General features: G+C 46.5%; 1 protein-coding gene across 2 annotated transcripts in view; it reads right to left on the reverse strand.

Moving 5' to 3' along the window:
- Nucleotides 1-18,749, reverse strand: part of LOC147614367 (splicing factor U2af large subunit B-like) — a 47,140-nt gene extending 28,391 nt beyond the window's left edge. The window contains exons 1-4 of one of the 2 annotated variants that reach the window (XM_086780909.1): nucleotides 18,587-18,749; nucleotides 18,355-18,513; nucleotides 5,916-6,088; nucleotides 5,405-5,539 (exon numbers count right to left, since the gene is read on the reverse strand). In XM_086780909.1, coding sequence (XP_086637035.1) covers nucleotides 5,405-5,539; nucleotides 5,916-6,088; nucleotides 18,355-18,444 — 398 coding nt within the window. In that variant the 5' untranslated portion in view covers nucleotides 18,445-18,513; nucleotides 18,587-18,749. Of the gene's footprint in view, nucleotides 1-5,404; nucleotides 5,540-5,915; nucleotides 6,089-18,354; nucleotides 18,520-18,586 lie in introns of both variants that reach the window. The other variant, XM_086780910.1, reaches the window with a different exon arrangement.
- Between the last annotated feature and the right edge of the window lie 1,538 nt (nucleotides 18,750-20,287).

A 20,287-nucleotide genomic window follows, 5' to 3' on the forward strand; every position in this document is an offset into this window, starting at 1 on the left:
GAAGGAGAAAAGTGCAGAAAATGCAGCCCAACAGCCCTCATGAAGGAGGCGCCAATCTCTAGAGAGAGGAGTAGTGAGGTGGTGAGTTGTCCAGTGTAGGTGGCAAGCAAGTGCTTTGTGGAGCAAGCTAGAGTGGACACATCAACCTAGATCACCTGTTACCGTGGGATTTTCAGGACTTCAGCATGATGAAGCACGTACTTTTTTGCAAGACATGCAAGAAATGTTACAAGTTGTAAAGGAATCTATTAGAAGCACTCAAGACAGAGACAAATTTCTCTGAAGGAACAATGGTGTATTTGCGAGTTCCGAAAGATTCCGAGACTTTACGGACAAGCCGATCTCCGAAACTATTCCCTAGATTCTGTGGACCATTTCGGGTTAAACGCCAGATTGGTTTAGTTGCATATGAATTGGACTTGCCTTCTCATGTGAAAGTTCATCCTTATTTCATGTCAATAGACTTAAGGAAGTACTGGGTGGAACAAACCAGTTAGTTACTCCTCAAGAGATCATAGATGTCGAGGATATGACATTTGTTGCCACACGAACTCACGGAATACAAGATCAAGTGGAAGGATCGTGTGAAGGAGGACGCTATATGGAAGACATTGACTACCCTTCAAACGGATTACCCAGGGTTTTTACTGAGCTCAGGAGTGAGCTCTTAGAGGAAGGGGAGTATGTCATGTGCACAGAGTGTATCTACTGTGTGCAACACGCACACAAGACTAGCTTCAAGGCTTGGGGTAGCTTGGAGCTAGGCAAGCTAATTGGCGAGCTGGGCTAGGGATGGACCGACGAGTGGGCGCCCAAGTGTGGACGCCCGAATGCTCGATGACCGGCCAGGAGCCTATAAAAGGGTGGCCAAGGTCAGTTAGTTAGTCAGAGTCTCACGAGTCCTTGCGAGAGCTCTGTGGTCAATAGCCTAGATCTAGTGCAGACGTGCACCTGCTTCATGCAGCCGAGGCGAGCAACAGTCTCAAGGCCCACGAGGGTAGCTTCGTAGCTGTATGGGACGTCACGGGGTAGAGATTGGTCGGTGCGTCTTGCTAGTTAGCTCAGCTGGGTTTTGCCCACGGCTGTCATGGTTGGGTGGTGAGTCAAGCCTACACCCCCTTCATTATTTATGGCTTTGTTTTGCAAGTTTCGGGTCATGTTTCAAGATTGCTCTATGAGGAGACCCTTGGGGATTTGACACTGATCGACCAATTTTACAGCTGCCTACAGCCTTCTCCACTACCTACCGCGGTGGAACTCACCCAGTTGTGTGGCAAAGGCTGGTCAACTCCATCGGGTGGCTGTAAACTACTGGCTGACTGTTTACAGCCCATAGAAGCTGCTGGTCATGGGATCCGGAGGCAAGAAGTGCTGGCCGATTTGCGAGGGAGGCATCCTTCTGGGTTGTGAACTGCTACAAGTCGGCTCCTGTTGTGGCTTATGAGAGCTGGTCGACTGCTGTAAACAGCCCTTCAAGACTGGTCGACTAGTTCTGTGCGCCAAACATAATACAAGGCTGTCCCGGGCTGATGTGGGAGTGCTATGGGCAGTCCATGCCACATGGTTGTCCTACATGTGCTTTATGTCGGGAATGCTCTCCTGAGGATTGACATCAAATTCAGCATATGTTTTGTTTTGTTTTCATACTGTACAGGAAGAAATAGGTGGTAGCCAGTGGAGAATCCCTGGGCACCTACAAGGTTGTATTTGGAAGCAAACTCCTTTTTGGTAATCTAACCATAACAAGAAGGGAAGGGGGAAGGGGGGGGGTGTGGTCAGCCCATCTTCTGGCCCCTAGTGTGGTCTCCTGTGCAGAGTTGTTATCTTCCTTTTTATCTGGCATGCTTATGTGATTATTTAGTTTTCATGGTAGATAAGATTTCCGTGTTACAGCTGCCCTTCCATTATACAAGCCTTGGTAATCACCCATGGTTAGCCAGTTTGACAAACATGGCCTTCAGATGGACCACCTCCTCCCCTTCGTGTACAGCCTTGATTCACCATTTCTTGATCTCTCCCAGCAGGAGATCAACCACCTTATCCACCTCAATCTGATAGGGCTGCACACAAGCCACACATGGGTGTCTCCACTAGAGCTCACTACAAAACTCCGATTCTGCATAGAGTCACATGCGCGGAAGTTGTGTCTTCTTTCAGACCTAAACACCTTTCATAGGAACACATAGATGCAAAACGCAATGAAGAGATGGAGAGAAGAGAGAGAGAGAGAGAGAGAGAGAGAGAGAGAGAGCTGTATTCAGTATATTCATATAGAACAAACAGGTACAAGTCTTGGCAGCCATAGGCATGCCCTTGAAAGATAGCAAACACCTAATCTAACCTAACACCTTGAAGATGTCAGATGATGAACTAGAAGCCAACGCCTACCTATTATAGGCCCTTTAAGAGTAGGTGAACTGACTGGTCGGCCTGTTCCTTGGACATGAATAAATAAATCATTTGTGGCCAATATCAGCCCTCAGATAATCTTTTGCTGGCTGAGAGGCACCCTGGTCCACAACCATGACATCCATACCTTAGGTACTTGCTGAAGCTCCAAAATCTTGTCTTTTATCTGATGCAAATCATGGTTTTAGCTGTGGGATGAGCATGTCCAAATGCGTAAGCACTGCACCACGATCTGATACATCCTCTGCTAACATGAGGACGGAGGACAATCATCACGAATAGGAACTCAACTCAGTCAACCACTGACAAGTTGAAGTGTCCCCCTTGAGCACTAGTAAACCATCAACACCAAAGACCGATGAGGCCTCCTCTTGCAAGTGTTCCCACCCACTGCCCAGGGTTGCCCATGGGCGCGAGAAACACAAGGAAAGGTGCAGAACAAAGGCGACCAGAAGCCGATGCAAAGCTGCAGTCAAGGGGTCTCTAGAGGAAAACGCAAGTACCCAGGTTCTGTCCAGTAGTTCAGCAAAAGGTGCCCAGTTGTGCTGTCCAGTAGTCCAGCAGAAGGGGGGCAGTTGTGCTGTACTGCATGAAGTTGTTGATCAATAATCAAGGACTGAATTCAGCCCACAGGTCAGTCCATACACATTCAGCAATAAAACAAATACACCTTCACAGTGGGGGTCCTTAGATTGTCCCAATCCGGTGTACTTTCTCTCTCTCTCACACATTCTCATGTGAATTGTGAATCATGGATTGCTGAATTTCTGCTCTAACCAAGTCAATGAATCCACCAAGCTTCCGCATGTAACAATGGTATCAGAGCTTTTACACTCGGTCTCCAAAGCAGTAGGAAACTTTTTTCTTTTGTGTGGATGATTTCTAGTGAGAGATGGCCAGAAGCACTCATGGAGCACCTATAAATAGGGGGTAGGAGGCATGGGCTAATGGCCGACTTGTAGAGGACAACAAAAATTTATCATATCATGATTGCTTGCGTTTGCACTAGTCTGACCCCTCAGTCATGGGCACCTACGGCTGGGTGCCTTTCTTGGCCCTTTGCCCCTCCACTTGGGCTGGCCAATGTGCTATGGGTTTACACACACAGGGCTCCTAAGACCTAGACATCTCACACTGACAAGCACCCGTTCACCCGGCCAACTAGCCTAATAAGCGCACATTACACCAATACATCATTCAAGGGGGTAACATATGTGTGCGGGAGTTGACGTGTGCAGGACGTTCACAACTGACCCTCACTCTCATGCACTGGCACACTGGCGAACACATCCCTGGACAAGGGCTCACAATGGGCTAGATGTCCGACCACAGGGTCTTGCAGTTTCCCTGTATAAGCACAGGATGCACATGACTGAATTCTTGCCTTTTCATTTTTGCCATAATTGGTTATTCAAAACTGTTAAGAGGCCAAAAAACGGTCTGAGTGTACTCAACTTGAAGCAATAATTTCACAAGCTCATCAGATATATCTGAGCTCCTCTTCAACGAGAAGCCGAGGGAAGTAACAAACGTTAGATAGGAGGGAGACAAAGAATGCAAAGTCATAAGACACCATTTGCCTATCATCAATGACCTCATCAATATTGAGCACTGCTCTCTGAAATCTTTGTGCGGTAACCTTTCTGCATCTTTACAATTAAGCGATTCATTCTTGACTTGATACTGAGGGAAGGTGATCGGGTCTATTTTTGGATTATCAAGCAATGCCCAGTTATCGTTTCAAACCCTTCCCCATTGTGAAGAAAACGAATGGCAACTCTATGAAGCTCCGTCTTCGACAAAGTTGGACCATGCATGACATCTTCCATGTCAATTGGTTGCCCGGATCAGCAAGTACCCGCTCCTTTTCAAGCCTGAACTCACAGACCGTTGCTCAGACCAGTAAGGAGGAAGCCATTCTCAGGTCAAGGATCAAATCTGCAATGTACTCATTTCAACTTCATAAGAAAGCATATACACCACAAGGTGGGGGCCCTTCAGTGGGTTATTGGATCTGATTGGTTGTCTCATGTAATTTCTTTCTCCCCTCTTCTCCTCAGTATTGAAGTTAAGTTGTTAACACACCAAAGTAGTTCATCGCACACCTTAATCACGTACCTTCCGCTAGCCCATGTAGCACATTATTATTTAGGGAGTGATCTAGGCATCTTCTATTACACATTGTACGCAATTTCACAGGATTTGCACGCCAAGGAATGGATGACCCTAACACAAAATGCACTAGCCACACAGCAGTTGCACGCCAACAAAGGAATGAACAACCCTAACGAAAAATGCAGTAGCCACTCAGAAGACGATGTAGAGCAAGAAAAATCGGTAGCAATTTGTGACCCCATGCGTAAATAATAGGGCCTAGAGATAGGGCCCTGAGATTGAGCCTAAGCCTGCTTCCTACAATCTCTCAAACCTAGGTGTGCTGCTTAATGCTCTTTTCAAATGATTCTTTGCCATTACTCAAGCTTCCACAGCATGGACAGTATCCCCCACTTGAAAGGTGTGAAAGCAGCCCTCCATACAGCCCAAATGGCTCTCAACTCTCTTCCATTTGGAGGGTGCAGGTCGGCCAAAAGGCTACTTGCCCAACATTATGTGTGCTGCCCACTCAGCCCAAGCCCTTGGAAAGTGTGAAAGATGTCGTCCAAGTCTCTCAATCTGTGGAATGAGCTTTCACTTCACAAGTCAAGGATTAGACCATAGAAGCAAGGCAAACTCTTCATTAGTACAATAGTAACAGGCATGCCATGACCTCTTCAATCATCTTGTGAAGAACTACCCATATTCGTTATAAGTATAGACACAGAAACACAAGCCTTACATACAATCTTGGAAAAAAAAAAAAACAAGCCCAAATTTGTTTGATGCATGTGTGCGTGCGTGTGTGTGTGGGGGGGGGGAACAGAAAGATGCAACACATTTGTTTGATTTGCCTGCGTGCGTGCGTGATAGTGGGGAACAGAAAGATGCAACAAATCACCTTCTGCTATCCCGAGAGTGAGAATCCGAGCGTGATGATGGAGATTTTGAGCGTTCTCTTGACCTGCCCCGTGACCAAGATGGAGACCTATGTCTATGTCCTCTCTCACGATCACGATCATAGTCATAATTGTGCCTAAATTGTACAAAAAGCATCCAAAAAAGAGGTTAGTAAAGCTTCCGATCCTTAAAACAGCCTTACTACAATGTTCCAAGGATAAAAAGCTTAAAGGTTGCAGTGCAGGTTGGCAGTGCAGGGGTGTGGGCTCATGAGTCTTAACAGCTGGGGTGTGGGCGAGGGCTGGGGCGCAGGGGCAGGGGCAGGGGCAGGGGCAGGGGATCATCAGTTCGAATCCCCACTGGTGCACCACTTGGCGCATGGCCTTGGCCACGGCAAAATACCACTTACCGGAGGGCACTCACTTGGTGCCTATAGGCAGAGCAAAAACTGCTACTATCGAAGAATCTACTTAAAAGGGGGGAAAAAAGGTTACAGTGTTAGTACTGATTACCTGTCACCATCACGACCCCTTTCTCGATCATGGCTTCTATGACTCCTGCGTTCACGCTCTCTGTCACTCCGTTCAATCCTGCCTCTATCATCTTCATGGCGACGATCTCTATCCCGTTCATGCTCTCTCCGATGGCTTCTGCTTCTAGGCTCATGGGAGTCACGAGAACTATGCTGCAATCATTGCTACAGTATTAAACGCGGTATCATTCAAACAATATAAATCATTGACAGCAACCACCTATCACAAGCTTGCTAATCCTTTGTGCGTCTTAGCTAGCTCAGCTATTATAATTTATACTGGCAACATACAAAGAGGCATGTGTTAGTTTTCCATCTCAAAGACTTATTGCTAACTAAACCTTCGTTCTACAAGCTTAGACTTGTTTAAAAAATCGATCATTAGCCCAAGTACCAAACAAATGTTTTATGACAATGCATATGGTTGTGAGTCAGTGATCTTGTGTACAAAGCATGTGTGTTGTGGGTGAGATTTGGTGTGCTTTCTCTCAGAAGGTTGTAAAAACAGGCTCTTCCCTTCTAATTCATCTGTTTGTGCCACGCGTCTGTGTCAATTCTTTGTATTTATAAAAATGTAAACCTAGGGACAAACGAGAGACAGACAGAGAGAGATTAATAATGTAGCAAGACCACAGGTCTTACATGCAATGGTGTTCCATCAAAATACATCTACTACCATGCACAAATGTAGCCAAAAAGTCAAAGAGGACAACCACATTACCAAAATAGCCAAAATGATATACTACGAGGCAAACTAATTGAAATATGTGCATCAAGGATATGGGAGTCAAAAACATGTAACATGTTCACATAGCGCCACTAAAGCCTCCACATGAAGAGCGAGCCTACTGCCAAGTGGTCGGGAAACTTATCTGGCTCACAAATTCTCGTCCTGATATCTCCTATTGCACATCCATTTTAAGTTAGTATTTCAATGCTCCTAAGGAGCCACATTGGATTTCACCAATGAGGGTTGTTTGCTATCTAGCAGGTACCTATATGTATGGACTTCACTACAATCGTGGGATCACCCTTTCTCTTAGTCTAGAAAAAAGCAAGATACCGTTGCAGGTTCTTTCGCTGAAGCCGAATATTGGGCCCTCTATGACGCCACCACTGAGGCTATGTATCTTCGTCGGCTTCTTACGGAGATGCACGTCCCCATTGACACCGCTTCTATCATCTTCGTCGACAGTCAAAGTGCGATTGCCCTTGCTGGCAATCCTATTTTTTCTAACCGTACCAAGCATGTGGGTGTCCATTTTCATTTTACCAGGAAACAGGTTGAGCTTGGTACCATCTGACTCCAGTACATTCCTACAGCGGACAACCATGCACACATTCTTACAAAGTCCGTCAACCGTCCCATCCTCGAGCGTCTTTGCGATCGGATCGGCATTGGTCCACCACCATCATCCTCCGCACATTAAGAGGTGGATCTTCCTCTCCTTTCACATTTTTTATCATCATTGTATTGGGCACATGAGTCAGTGAAAACCCCATGAGGGCACAGCTCATGTGAAAACCCACTGCATTGCATTTTTTTCCATCTTGCATTCCCTATGCATAGCATTCTATTTTTGTGTTTGGGGCGCATGTGTGAATGAAAACCCAAAAATGGGCATTCATGCATGTGAAAACCTCTTGCATTGTGGCATTATTCCAGTACCTCCCAAACTCAGAAGCCTCTACTCCACTCTCAAATCACATGGTCCTCATCTTCGACAACCAAAGTTTTTTTCCCCTCATCTTCTCTCATGATCCCTTTTCGGTCTGAGAGGAGGTGTGTGAAAATATACCCAAAAGGGTATTTTACCCAGCCCAAAAAGGGTTATTTGGTCATTTGACTTTACCTTTATTTGCTGGCCGACCAGCACCCTCCCTTCCTATATATATATGAAGCGCATCTTTATTCAGACAACACACAAGAGCACCTCCTCTGCTGGTCGCCAACATCTGGGTCACCATCAGCATGCAACCTGCTTTCTCTGCTGCTGGTGCAGGCAGCCTATGACAGGTGCAAGCTGCCATCTCTGCTGCTGGTGTAGGTCGCCTACGACTGGTGCAACCTGCCTATCTCTTCTGCTGGACTCATCACCTACATCAGGGCTGTCTACAGCGTTTCTCCATCGCCTACATTAGGGCAGTGTTCTGTGTTTGTCATCGCCTACATCAGGGCTGATCTCAGCGTTTTCACCATCAGGTATACTTCTGCATTTGTCTTCAGCACACCATCAGGCTGACTTAAGCGTTTCTTCATAAGGAGTACTTCAGCATTTACATCAGCCTTACATCAAGCGTATATCGGCGCTTACATCAGGCTTGCATCAAGCATATATCGGCGCTTACATCAGGCTTACTACGGCACTGTTATCTGCATTTTTGGGACAGCAGCCCTCTCTGCTCCTTCGGAGTCTTACATAGAGCTCCCGTACTGGATTTCATCATTTATATATACATCCCCATTGCATGCTGTGTGATTTGCTCTGATCTCTCGTATATTTGGTCCTTTGGTCTCTTTTGCCCTCACAGGCTGGCCTTTACATCTCTAGGCACATCGGGACAAGGCCCTACATCTTTGTTCGGCATATGTGCAAGATGGCCTGTCACCCATGTGAAACTCCCAATTTTAGTCATCCCACAGTAGTTGCATCTCCACTTTCTAGAGCTGCCTGCCCCTTCATACTTTTGTAGCTGCATGGCATGTCGCCAACATGGATCCAGTGCCATGTTAACTAGAAAAGAGCTCAGACTGCATTATGCCAAGGAAAGAAAACATATAAACTAAACTTGCATCAAACGAGCCTATAAAAGGCTATGCCAAGTACATTGTTAGGGCATTCAGTCCCTAGTGGACTGAGTCAGTAGACTAGGCATAGATTAGGTGTTTTCCACCTTTTGAGGTGCAGCCAAGGGCTTGCCAAGATGTACACCTTTTTGTACTTCATGAGTATACTACAACTCAGCTCTCTCTCTCTCTCTTATCTCCATCTTCCGCTTCCAGGATGGTGTTTAGGGCTGAAAGAAGACTCTCAGAGCTACCGCATGTGACACTTTCATCCTTGACTTCGCATAGATTGGATTGACCCTCAAGTTGACCTAACGATTGCTTCAAGGCTAGGTTGTAGGGGGGGGAAGTTGGCCATTCCACCTATGATCATGCTTAATGGAGGTTTTATGTGGGGTGTGCTTTGGTGGTATGGGACGCCAAAATGTGTTTTCATGTAGGATCTCCCAAGACTTTGCGGGTTTCTTGTCTGGGACACTCTGTGTTTTGGCATAGTTAACCTATGGTAACTGTGAGGAGTATTGCTGGTTTGTGAGGGACAACAAGATAAGGAGCTTTCTTGGTTGTCCAAGCATGACATGTTACCCATAGGGTGATTCCTCACACACACTCTCGTGATAGCGAAATAAAATTGATGCATTGGAATTGTACATGAGAGAGAGGAGAAGTTTCCTTCTCGGTCTCAGCCTTAGACTGAATGTCTCAACCCATTGAGGGTTGGACCGTTTGATACTCCATGGTGAACAAAGTTCCAAGAGGTTGTCCCACGACTGAGTATTTCAACATTTAATGCTGAAAAAATCACATAAATTGCTGCGCATTTTTCCCTAAATGGTTGGGCATCATGCGCCTGATTCTGGATAGGCTGGACAATACTTTCACAAACAACTTGAGGGCTGGGCAGCCTGTATGGGCTGCCCCATACCTGCTCGACAGCCATACAAAGGCTGCATCTCCTGCATGTCTGCCTTTAGCCTGCCCCTAGGGCTGTCCTACAGCCCCTCCATGGCTGGTGGGTTCAGCCAGGGCCTTCCTGGCCCTCATGGGGGTGGTTTCACACCATCCCCATGCCCACACTAAGACTTGGGGTAGCCCTATGGGCTGGCCCCTTGTTCTAAAAGCAAACTCTAGCTAACTACACAGTGATCTGGCATCCGGTACCATACCGGATACACAGAATCACTCCAAAGGGAGACTCACAGCGCGGACTGGCACTGTTTCATGTGCAGAACAGTGCACACCTAACCTTGGACTCATGTGCAGGACAATGCACACCTGACCTCGGACCACTGAGATGGATCCCTGGCTGACTCATCCCGAACTGGGCTCACATGGGACTAGTTCACCATCCCAGGTCCTGCACCTTCTGTACAGATATGTCTACGTGGCATCCAAGTGCGGGATGCACGTGACAGTGTGGCTACAATGCACATAAAGTGCCGAGCCAAGACTCAAAAGTCAAACAATGAAACATAGCTAAATGATAAATCAGAGAGCCTGCAATGCTCAATCGGAGCCTGGAGGCTGAGAAGTGTTGGCCTCGTGATCATGGCTACCTACATGACCAATCTGAAAGGTAGTGGCATTGTCCTCTGGGCTCTGTTATGTCGCCGCCTGCTCATTTCCCTCCTCCTGCTCCATCTCCCACTGAGTAAAGGGATCTACCTTTGCAGTCGCACCCTTGCAAAGCATTCGCAAAGTTTGCACTTACAAAGAAAAGATCATTGGCCTTTTCTACACCGAGGCAGTTCCTCTTCTTTGATGCAATATGACTGCAAGAACTCCAACGCTGCTCTAAACAAGAGGAGCTTACAGCTTGGCTCAAAATGCGGATAGTCAACTGTTGCAGCTCAGGCCCATCTAAACCGTAGTCCTCCCACCAAAGCAACCCCAACCTTAAACATATCCTCATGTGCATCCGCACAACCAAAAGCACCATGAAAGGATCTGTGTGCAGCAAGTTGGTCTCTAATTTTGCGCCTAATGCCTCCATCCGGTACTAGACGATCCAAGATGTGCCTCCAGCCATCACTCACCTCTCTGTCACTCTCATGTCCATTACCTTGAAACTCAGGATCCACCATATATGGTGACTGCATGCAAGGGAGAGGCATAGGAGTTCCACTTCGTCACACAAAGGGCCCCAAAAGGAAGTGCCCTCTGCATGCTCCCTACATAATCTACCTATGGCTGTCAAAGCCAATGAGGAAGTGGTGAACTCGCGCTGATGAAGACCTGCCTCAATGCACCACTGCACTCCCTCAAGCGGCCTAGCATCAAGAAGTTGAGGGCAAATTGGGTGTCTGAGTATTTGAGAAGTGAGAGCCTTGATTTCTTGGAGAACTCATGGCGGAGGAGTTGATGGTTCAAGACAAAAGTTACCATTTGATTGGCCTCCTGAATGATAACCTCAATCCATGACATCTTTCCAGTATCCTTTAAAAGATTGTTCAAACAATGTGCCATATAATATGACACAGTCATGTGCGGATACATGCCCTCAATGATAGCTCCAGTTGCCCTATTTGTGTCGTGCAAGTTTTGCCATGGACATTCTCTGGAACTAATCCTGAAGGGGCAGCCAAAAAAAGAGACTAGAACCAGGGATTTGGAGCATGTGCTGCTGTTTTGGCAGGGATTTGACTGATTGGAGGACATGGAGTGTTGTCGGCCAGAATATGCAAGTGTGATATCCAGTCAGCTGCAGCAAGTGAAATATTGATGTCCAAAAAGCTGGCTGACCAGCAGTTGGCCAGATTTGATTGTCATATCCAACCTATAAATAGGCATAGTTGCTCATTGTGTTTTTCATTCACTCCCCCTTTGGGTGTGGGTCTAGACTAGGACTAGAATAGGTATTTTACTACCTTTTCAAGGCAGCCCATGGCTGTAAGGATTATGTACCTTTTTGTACCATATGAAATACTGGATTTCCAGCCATCTCTCTCTCTCTCTCTACTCTCCCCCTTCTGTCTGCGTTTTTGCATCAGCATGTTCTAAGTGGTGTTTAGGGCTAAAAGAAGACTCTCAGAGCTTCCGCATGTAAAAATTTGCAGCCTCACCATTATCTGCAACAAAATCCACAACACATTTCGGGGCAATGAGCTCAATGCCACTTGCCCAAGCACATCTGCACTCTTCCCTGTCCTTGAAGCATCATGTGAAGCAATAAAGTACACTGTACATTTCCACGGGAATATGCAACGAGGCCATGGATGGACCGCCTTCGTGTCACTCCATCCATCCACAAGGAGTGACACTCCATTCTTTGCCCATAGCAGCTTTGTGTTCTCTATAGCTTGCTCGACAAGGCGCTTCTCCTTGTCGAGCAATGTGGTGCGCAAAGTCTCCGATGATGGGGGGGGGTGTAGTTTGGACCATACTCCCCAATCAATCCTCTTCACCATAGCCTTAAAGTACTCGGATCTGATCACAAAAAGAAACAAGTGTCAACTTTCAAGAATGAAACTTAGAAAAATCATGTGAGTCATGACATGGACAAGAGGGAGGAGTCAAGCATAGTTGCAAGCATTCTTTGCATTCATGCACTCACATTCGAGTTTGCAAAGTTTGCTAAAGAATGCTTCAAACTGTGGCGGGGATGCATTCGTGACCTTTTTATGTATGCATAAAAAATCATGGAACTTATGCCCAAATTGCTAATTTATTAAAAGCTCTCTATCGAATTTCGGGCTTTTTTTTTAATTGCTTACTAAAAGCTGATTTTCTATTGATAATAGAGCAATCAATTAAGAGATCCATCTCTGTAGACTGCCATATCAAATTTGGGGACTTTCTGGGAGAATTTCTGATTTTTAAAATTAATAGGAGAAACCCTACTTGAAGCATGTTGCAACTTGAAGGTTGTAGACTTTAGGCTTAAGACCGTAGTAGCGGCCCACAGGCTGAGGTTGTGGCGAGTCTCCTCTCTACACACAGACTATAGTGACACACTCTTTGCGTGCTACAACCTGTGCAATTCCCAACACTAAAATTTCAGCCTTTCACGTTTTTTAACACAACGCTACCATGATCTCCTATCTCCACTCTCTGCGAGCTGCCTGGACGCCTCAAAAGCTCTATGTGAGAGTCGATCTGATGGCATATCTTTGATCCTCTGTATGAAGCAGATCGTCTGAAAGAGGGCCTCTACTAGCATAGGAGGTGCAGCAAACTCCGTCCGGACAATGTCATGTGGGACGGAGGGTTTGTTGCGGATCATCCGTGAGAGCATGAGAATCTGAGGCCTCTCTATCTAAGACCATGTGGAGGTGGTGAGCCCAGGTGCCCATACTGCTGGGGCATACATCAAAGCAGGGGTGACGTGTGTGTCAAACAACCACCCCTTCGTGCGGGGATCCTGGAAGTGTGCCTAGTGACACTGTCTCTCTAGCATGGCCAGAGCTGCATACCCTCGTGTGAGTCTATCCCTGGCTGCCTGTGCCATAGTAAATCTTCCTTGCGGAGTCGTAAATGTAATCCCCAGGTACACATATGAGTCTACCACCTCTACCTGTCCTCCTGCTAGTATGAAGATGGCCTGTCGTCGAACCGGCCTTGAGGTGTGGAAAATCATGGCCTTGGTTTTCCCAAGGTTCACTGTAAGCCCCCTCTGTGTGCAAAAGTCATCGAGTGCATGGAGATGGTGTTGTAGTCCCATCCGCGACTCAGAGACCAGAATAATATCATCTGCATATAGCATAATGTGGACTGTGGTACCTCCGTCCCCACCACCGTGACCGATGAAGTCAGCCACCTCATCGATGTATAGCCCAAATAGTGTAGGAGAGAGTGGGCATCCTTGCTTCACACCTATGGTGCTAGCAATAACATCAGATAGCCCCCCGGGGCATCGTATGCGCCCGAAGACCTGCTCATATAAAGCATAGATGCCCCAAACCATCTCTGATGGGATCCCCAATGACTTAGGCAATGAATGACTTGGGCACTGGAAGAGTCTCTCTCGTGGCACTGTGTCAAATGCTTTGCGGAAATCCACAAAGCAGCAATATAATCTCTTCTCTCGCGCCCTAGCCTGGTCAATCAAACATCTCAGAGTGAATATATGGTCAATAGTGGAGAAAGCTCGTCGGAATCCAGCCTGCCCTGGAGCTCGCAGTCCCTCCTCTGCATATGAGCTCAACTCTGCCTCGAGCACTTCGCCATAAAGTTTGGCCAATGTATGACCAATCATGATAGTCCTGTAGTTGCTGGGGTCTAGCATGTCTCCCACTTTGTGGAGTGGCACGATGGTGTTCATAGTCCACTCAGCTGGTAGGCCCTCCACTAGTGCCCTATTAAAGAGGGGAGCAACAAAGGGTCCCAGTGTGTCAGCTGGATAAATAAGATGCTCACTCTATATACCTGTGTGGTCAGCCGATCTCTCATGCTGTAACCGGCGGATAGCTCTCTCTACCATCGAGGTGGTAAAGAAAGTAGAGGTGGAAGGGCGGCATTCCTGTGGCTGTGGTATGGGCGGCTGCTGAGGAATATGGTAGAGGCTCTTTGCATATGTGTGCCATGTGTGTGGATCCTCAATCAGGGTACGAGGGCGAGGCTCTCTCATCCTGCGCCATACAGTGGCTGCATCTCTGCTCATGAGTAGGTGGTATATATCCCAATACTGTGCCTCCTCATATGAACGCCTCCTACGGCATGTGAGGATCCTCATCTGTCGGCTCGCCTGTCTCTGTGTAATGGTCCCCAGTGCTCTCTGGGCACGGAGGTGTCTATATAGCTCTCTGCACTCATCACCATACCACCGATTCTGGGGCATGCTCCCAGATCTATCTATGTGTGCAATGTGTGTATGATGGGGGAAGTTGCGGGTGGCGGCCGTATGTAGTAGAGATGACAACTGGGTGGTGAGTGTGTCTAGAGGTGACAGGGGATCCATCTAGAATACCCCGTCATTTACATGATGCTCCTATATGTCTGCCAAGTCATGGGTGAAGTAGAAAGTTGTATGCGATGCCTGTGTGGGCTGTGTGGGTGCTGGTGTGGAGCTCGGTAGTGACAGTAAGAGGTACGTGTGATCTGCACCAATAGGACGGGGGGATGGTGAAAGATGTCACTGCCTGTGTGGTCTCCATGGACCCCATGATGTAGTCCATTGTGCTACCCCCCCTGATCGTGGAAAGCATGTCAGTGCTCCTGAATCCTACCACTGTCTCATCCCGTTATAAATAACAAGATGGTGTCGTGCTCCCAGCTCAAGTAAGTGATGACCATATCTGGTGTTATCCGGCCCCATGTCCTCTTAACACCCTGCAAGCTCCCGTGTCCTCCACCTCTAGTGTGTGCATCACCTCGGGGTGCTCGAAATCATAAATGTCGCACTATCGGCTCTGTGTCCGTGCATTGAAGTCCCCCATAAGGAGGACTTTCCCCAGGTTGGAGTAGTGTATGATCTCATCTGAAAGGGCTGAATATGGTGACTCTCCCAATGGCCCTGTGTCCTCCTCCTCGCCTCTACTCTCATCCTCTGCTGTCATGGCATATCTCGATCCTCTAGGAGAGAAGTAGCATAGAGCAATGTACAACACCCTTTCTGCTAAGAGCTGCAGTCTAATCCACATGTATCTAGCCTCTTGGTCACGTGCTACCACCTGTAGGCGCTCCAGTAGCTCTCGCTTGAAGAGTACCGCTATACCTCCAAATCCTCTCGATGTGCTCTGCCGTGTGGTCCCCCTGTATGTAAACTCCCACTGATAGCCCTCTACTTTGGGTAGCCCCCTCTCTGGGCTCTGGTGCGTCTCTGTAAGTAGTCGTCCCTCCATGAGCTCCTCCATCCTCCCAAGATGTGTCCAAAGTGCTCCATTGCAGTTCTCCAAAGCTTAAGCGACATGCCGCTTGAGAGAGAGAGAGAGAGAGAGAGAGAGAGAGAGCTTAAGGCTTAAGCGGCAACTTGCAAGCCACTTGAGAGAGAGAGAGAGAGAGAGAGAGAGAGAGAGAAGGAGCTTAAGGCTTAAGCGGCAAGCCGCATGAGAGGGAGAGAGAGAGAGAGACCGAAGGAGCTTATAGGCGACAGGCCACACTGCATGCCAACGGGCAAAAGCAACAGCAAACAAAACCCCCCCCCCCCCCCCCAAAAAAAGGACAGCCAGAAACAGCAAAAACGGGCAAAAGCAGCGAGACGAAAAAAATAACGGCAAAAAACGGGCAGAAGCACCGGCGAAAAAAAAACCAACAAAAAACGATCCGTTGCAGCGTGTCATTCCCATCTTGTCCCCAACAAGAATCGTACGTTCCGTCGTTCCCGGGACGTCGTCACCTGGTGACACGAATCATTGGAACATTCCCACCTTCCCCAGCCCGTGTCGAAACATGATCGCGTCTCGAGACAGCGTTTCTGCGTCCCGGCCCTCCATCCCCTCCAACCCCTATGACTATGCATGAAAGCTTATAAATAAAGCAAGGGCCAATAATAGCCAGGTTATTACTATATAAATGACCTTGGGGTCACTTCTAAGACATAAAGGTCAAGTAGTCACGCAGTGACCTGGGACTACCAAGGAAGCATGTAGGATCTCATGGCCATGGAGCTGTAAGGTGGATAGTTCAGAACTCTTTAGCCAACCTTTTGAACATAGAGAGTGCCCTCAATTGGGCTATTGTGGTGGAAACCCTGGCCAATCAAGTATTGATGGATTTTCTCATACCAAGCTCTAGGAGCTTGTTTAAGACCATATAATGTCTTCCTTAACTTGTAGGCCTTCCCGTTGTAGCTGCTCCTTCGCGCTACCTTCGGTGGCAATATTTTTTCACCCTCATTGCCGCGTGTTGACCGGCTGCAACTGCACCTTTGCCCGACTACCTTCTACCGACCAATTTTTGATGCCCAGCTCACCCGTCTGCACATTTGGCTCCTGCCTCTTCTATATTGCAGCCGCCATTTTTGTGGCCACTCTATTGACTCTACTTTCAGTGCCTGGGGCTTTTTTGAAAAGCAGGTGATTGAAGCTACAATTTTGGGCTTTTCTGAAGGCTCTTTTGAATGGGTAACTCAACGTAGGCTCGCAGTAATTGGACCTAAAGCTCGAGGGTGGGCACTGAACCTGCGGTTGGGTGGTGAGTCGCTAGCTACAATCTATCAGTCACGCGATTTGTACAACCATGTCGGTCTATGAAACCTCGTTAGGGTTTCGGTTCTAGGTCAGATGATCCTTGGGCATGGTCTGTGGAGACCTTACACCCAACCTTATACATGACACTCTCCCTAGAAATCACCATTATCACTTTGCATGAGCCTCACGTCACTCGTGATTTTTAAAGGCCCCTTTAGGAAGAAGCCATGTAGGCACTCTATGCCCCGATTTTGACACAGAATGGGGTCATTCATGACTAAGATGGCTGTGACAGCTTTATGATCGCTAGATAGGTGGAATACCAGTGTTCACATATTTAGGACTTGAGCGATGCATCCTGGGACACTCTGCCTACACGTTGCAAGGCCCATGACAAGTTCCAATGCCGTAGGCATTAGGTAGGAGCCAATCATATAGGTCGACTTTAACTTGGCAGATATACTGACAAGGGAGCCTAAATATAGGCCCCCAAGCCCCGGTATTCCCCCATTATCCATCAAAGTCATTCAAAGATGTCCTCATTCCTTAAACAATATCCAACCTCCGTCACATCCAATCTTAGCTCTACTGTTCAGTTCTCATCTCTTGTACACGCTGTGCATTCCGTCTTGTTGTGAAAGATCTTCTGTGCGGGACTTTGCACACCATAATTTTTTCCAGCTTCATCCATAGGTGATCCAAATACAGACAAGAACACCAGCGAACTTTCACCAAAAGCAGCACCAGTTTCCATGAGAGAAAAGCCTGATCCAAACATCATACATGGCATCTATGCACCAGGGTCATCACAAGGTTACCACCATGCATGCATCTTCCCAAGCAGTTTTTGACCCCATCTTCAGCAGATCTCCAACTCAGTGCAAGAGCTTGAAGCCAACGTGTAATTCAGCACAACGGCCTGCTTATATTGATAAGTGAGAAAATTGATTTGTGTCATGTTCCAGCCTTGAAAGTCGATAACTTTTTTCACCGCAGGCCCTGCTACTGGTGTCAAAGTTTCAGTTTCTGAGCTTCCTTCTATGTTTGGCTTGCAACTGTACTTTGCCTTAATAATCAAGAAGTTATGGACGCCAGATGCCTGAACTCCTACTGTAGCCCCTTAGTCATTAGACAATGGCCAAAGAAAGTTGGCAGATATGACAAGCCAGCCATAGACGTTAGGCATGGGTCTCTGTTATTGGGAGTAAACTTTTAGCACTTTAATACCTCTGCAACAAGTACGCCCAAAAGTAAAGTATAATGAAGCAAAGGCTAATTTTCTGTTCTCCACACATAAAACCTCTGCAACAAGTACGCCCAAAAGTAAAGTATGGTATTCTGTCATATCACTCTCTCTCTCTCTCACACACACACACACAATGAAGCAAAGGCTAATTTTCTCTCCTCCACCACGCACACGACACACGACACACACACATACATATATACAGCACAAACCGGTAAAGAGGAGATAGAATTGAATCCACTGTAAAATTCTTTCTATTTAAACAGCCAGGAAAAACATGCCCCTGAAAATAATTGAGGCATCAGGTTAACGAACTAACCTCGTGGTGCCTGGATCCGTTGGTTTGAACCGCCCCAACGTCACTGTGCTTTCGGGGAGGAGAGTCTCCGTAGTCGTCGTAATCCGCCATGGCCAACGCAACCTCAGGACAAAATCAAAAAAAGCAGGATGTTCCCTGGCGTTCCTACTGTGTGATACTCTGAAACTGACAATTACGGTTTAGGGGTTCCTTCTCGCACACAGTAAAGCAAACGAAGAGCTTAGAAATATACCTGCACAAAAACGATGCCCTTGGATTTCACACAGACTTGTTAGGCACATAAACTTATTTCGACCGATGCTTAGTATGTATTTATAAGGTTGGTGCCTGTCCCTATGTGAGTTGCTTGTCCGTTTACACACATAAGGGCATCCATTTCAGTGTGTACACAGCCATGAGAGACAGAGTTGGGTGTCTTTACAATGTTCACCCCCACCATTATGCTAACTAAATGTCCACATCGTTTCTATATGGGTTGGGCAGCCAACTTTGGCTCGACACGGATGGGCGAAGCTATGTCTACCAATCAAGAGATTGTTGCATTAAAAGGTTTGCAAAGCTATGTCTACCAATCAAGAGGTTGTTGCCTGAAAAGGTTTTAGTTGACATCATTATGTTAAACAATTGGTGTGAGGCCTCAAATCAAGGATCGTGGCACCTACGTGAGCATCCATCACACCATAGTTCATGATCATTCTATGGGCACATTGCCAAGGGTATACAAGTTGTGTGTGGCTTTCCTATTGAGTTGGTTGCCCACACTCCTCCACTTTATGGGCACCACAACATGGAGGCCCAATCGTCTCACTGAGGCACCCCTCACTACTCAATCCGAGGGAATGCTTTTTCAAGTGTGTTAATAAAGGGGGAGAAGACATCCATCATTGACTCGCATCTCCATTGGCAAGTACATGCAAGTACATTGCGAGGTGATAAGCACCGTAGTTGTGTGTAACTAACTAGCCTAAGGAAAATTTTAAAAAAATTGTATAGTAAATATTCAATTACACATTAAATACATTCAATCTGCATTGCAAATTAATTTTTTTGTATCACTTTACTCCTCCATTATATATATGAAGATATATTATAGTAGTTTATATTATATAGGGTGAAAATACAAGTGGAAAATTCAAGCATGTTGTGGCATGGCTATAGTGATTACAATTAATTGTCATTCAAGTATGCATGTTCTTGGAAGTAGGTTCACATTACCATTCCGGCCTTTCTTAAAATTTGGTATTTTGGGCCCTTTTATGTCTAAGTTGGGTCATAAATTTGCATAAATAAAAATTGAGGGGTGGGGGTTGAAGTGGTCATGGCATCATTGCTTTTACAAATTTTAAGGAGTGGGGATGGGAGTGGTCATGGCATCATTACTTCTACAAATTTTTAGCCCAACTCAAACGTTGGCATTTGCCAAAATTGGGCTTTTGGACACTATTTTTGCCCAAATAAAAATATGGAGAGGTGCAAGGGGCCCCGAGGGGAGAGAGAGAGAGATCCTCACTACCAATAGTAGTGAGACCAATCTCACCAATACCTTTAACAGGGTAAGAGGCATTATTGGCACACGTAATAGTGTGACCACTTTATGCATTCTCCATAAGTTATGTGCTTAGAAACATTCTTTATGTACTATTCCTCCTACAAAAAGAATTGAAACCCAGGGTGTTGTTAATCACATTCTTTTCAGGAGTGACTTTATCAATATTGCTTGCTCTCTCAACTTGCATATTTTCACAATCCTTGTATCATTTTTAGCCTAATGCATAACTTTATTATCAAGTCACCTTTTGAGAGATAGGCAATCCTTGTATCGTTTTTTGCTTAATACATAACTAGTAGAGTGTTCCAAGCAAGCATGAATGTTCTACAAGAGCGAATGTACATAGAAATAGAACTTTTAATTGATAAGGCAATCAATGCCAAA

Source organism: Cibotium barometz, chromosome 42, assembly GCF_041138505.1.
Source record: "Cibotium barometz isolate CiBa-2024 chromosome 42, ASM4113850v1, whole genome shotgun sequence".
In the NCBI taxonomy this organism is placed as follows: Eukaryota; Viridiplantae; Streptophyta; class Polypodiopsida; order Cyatheales; family Cibotiaceae; genus Cibotium; species Cibotium barometz.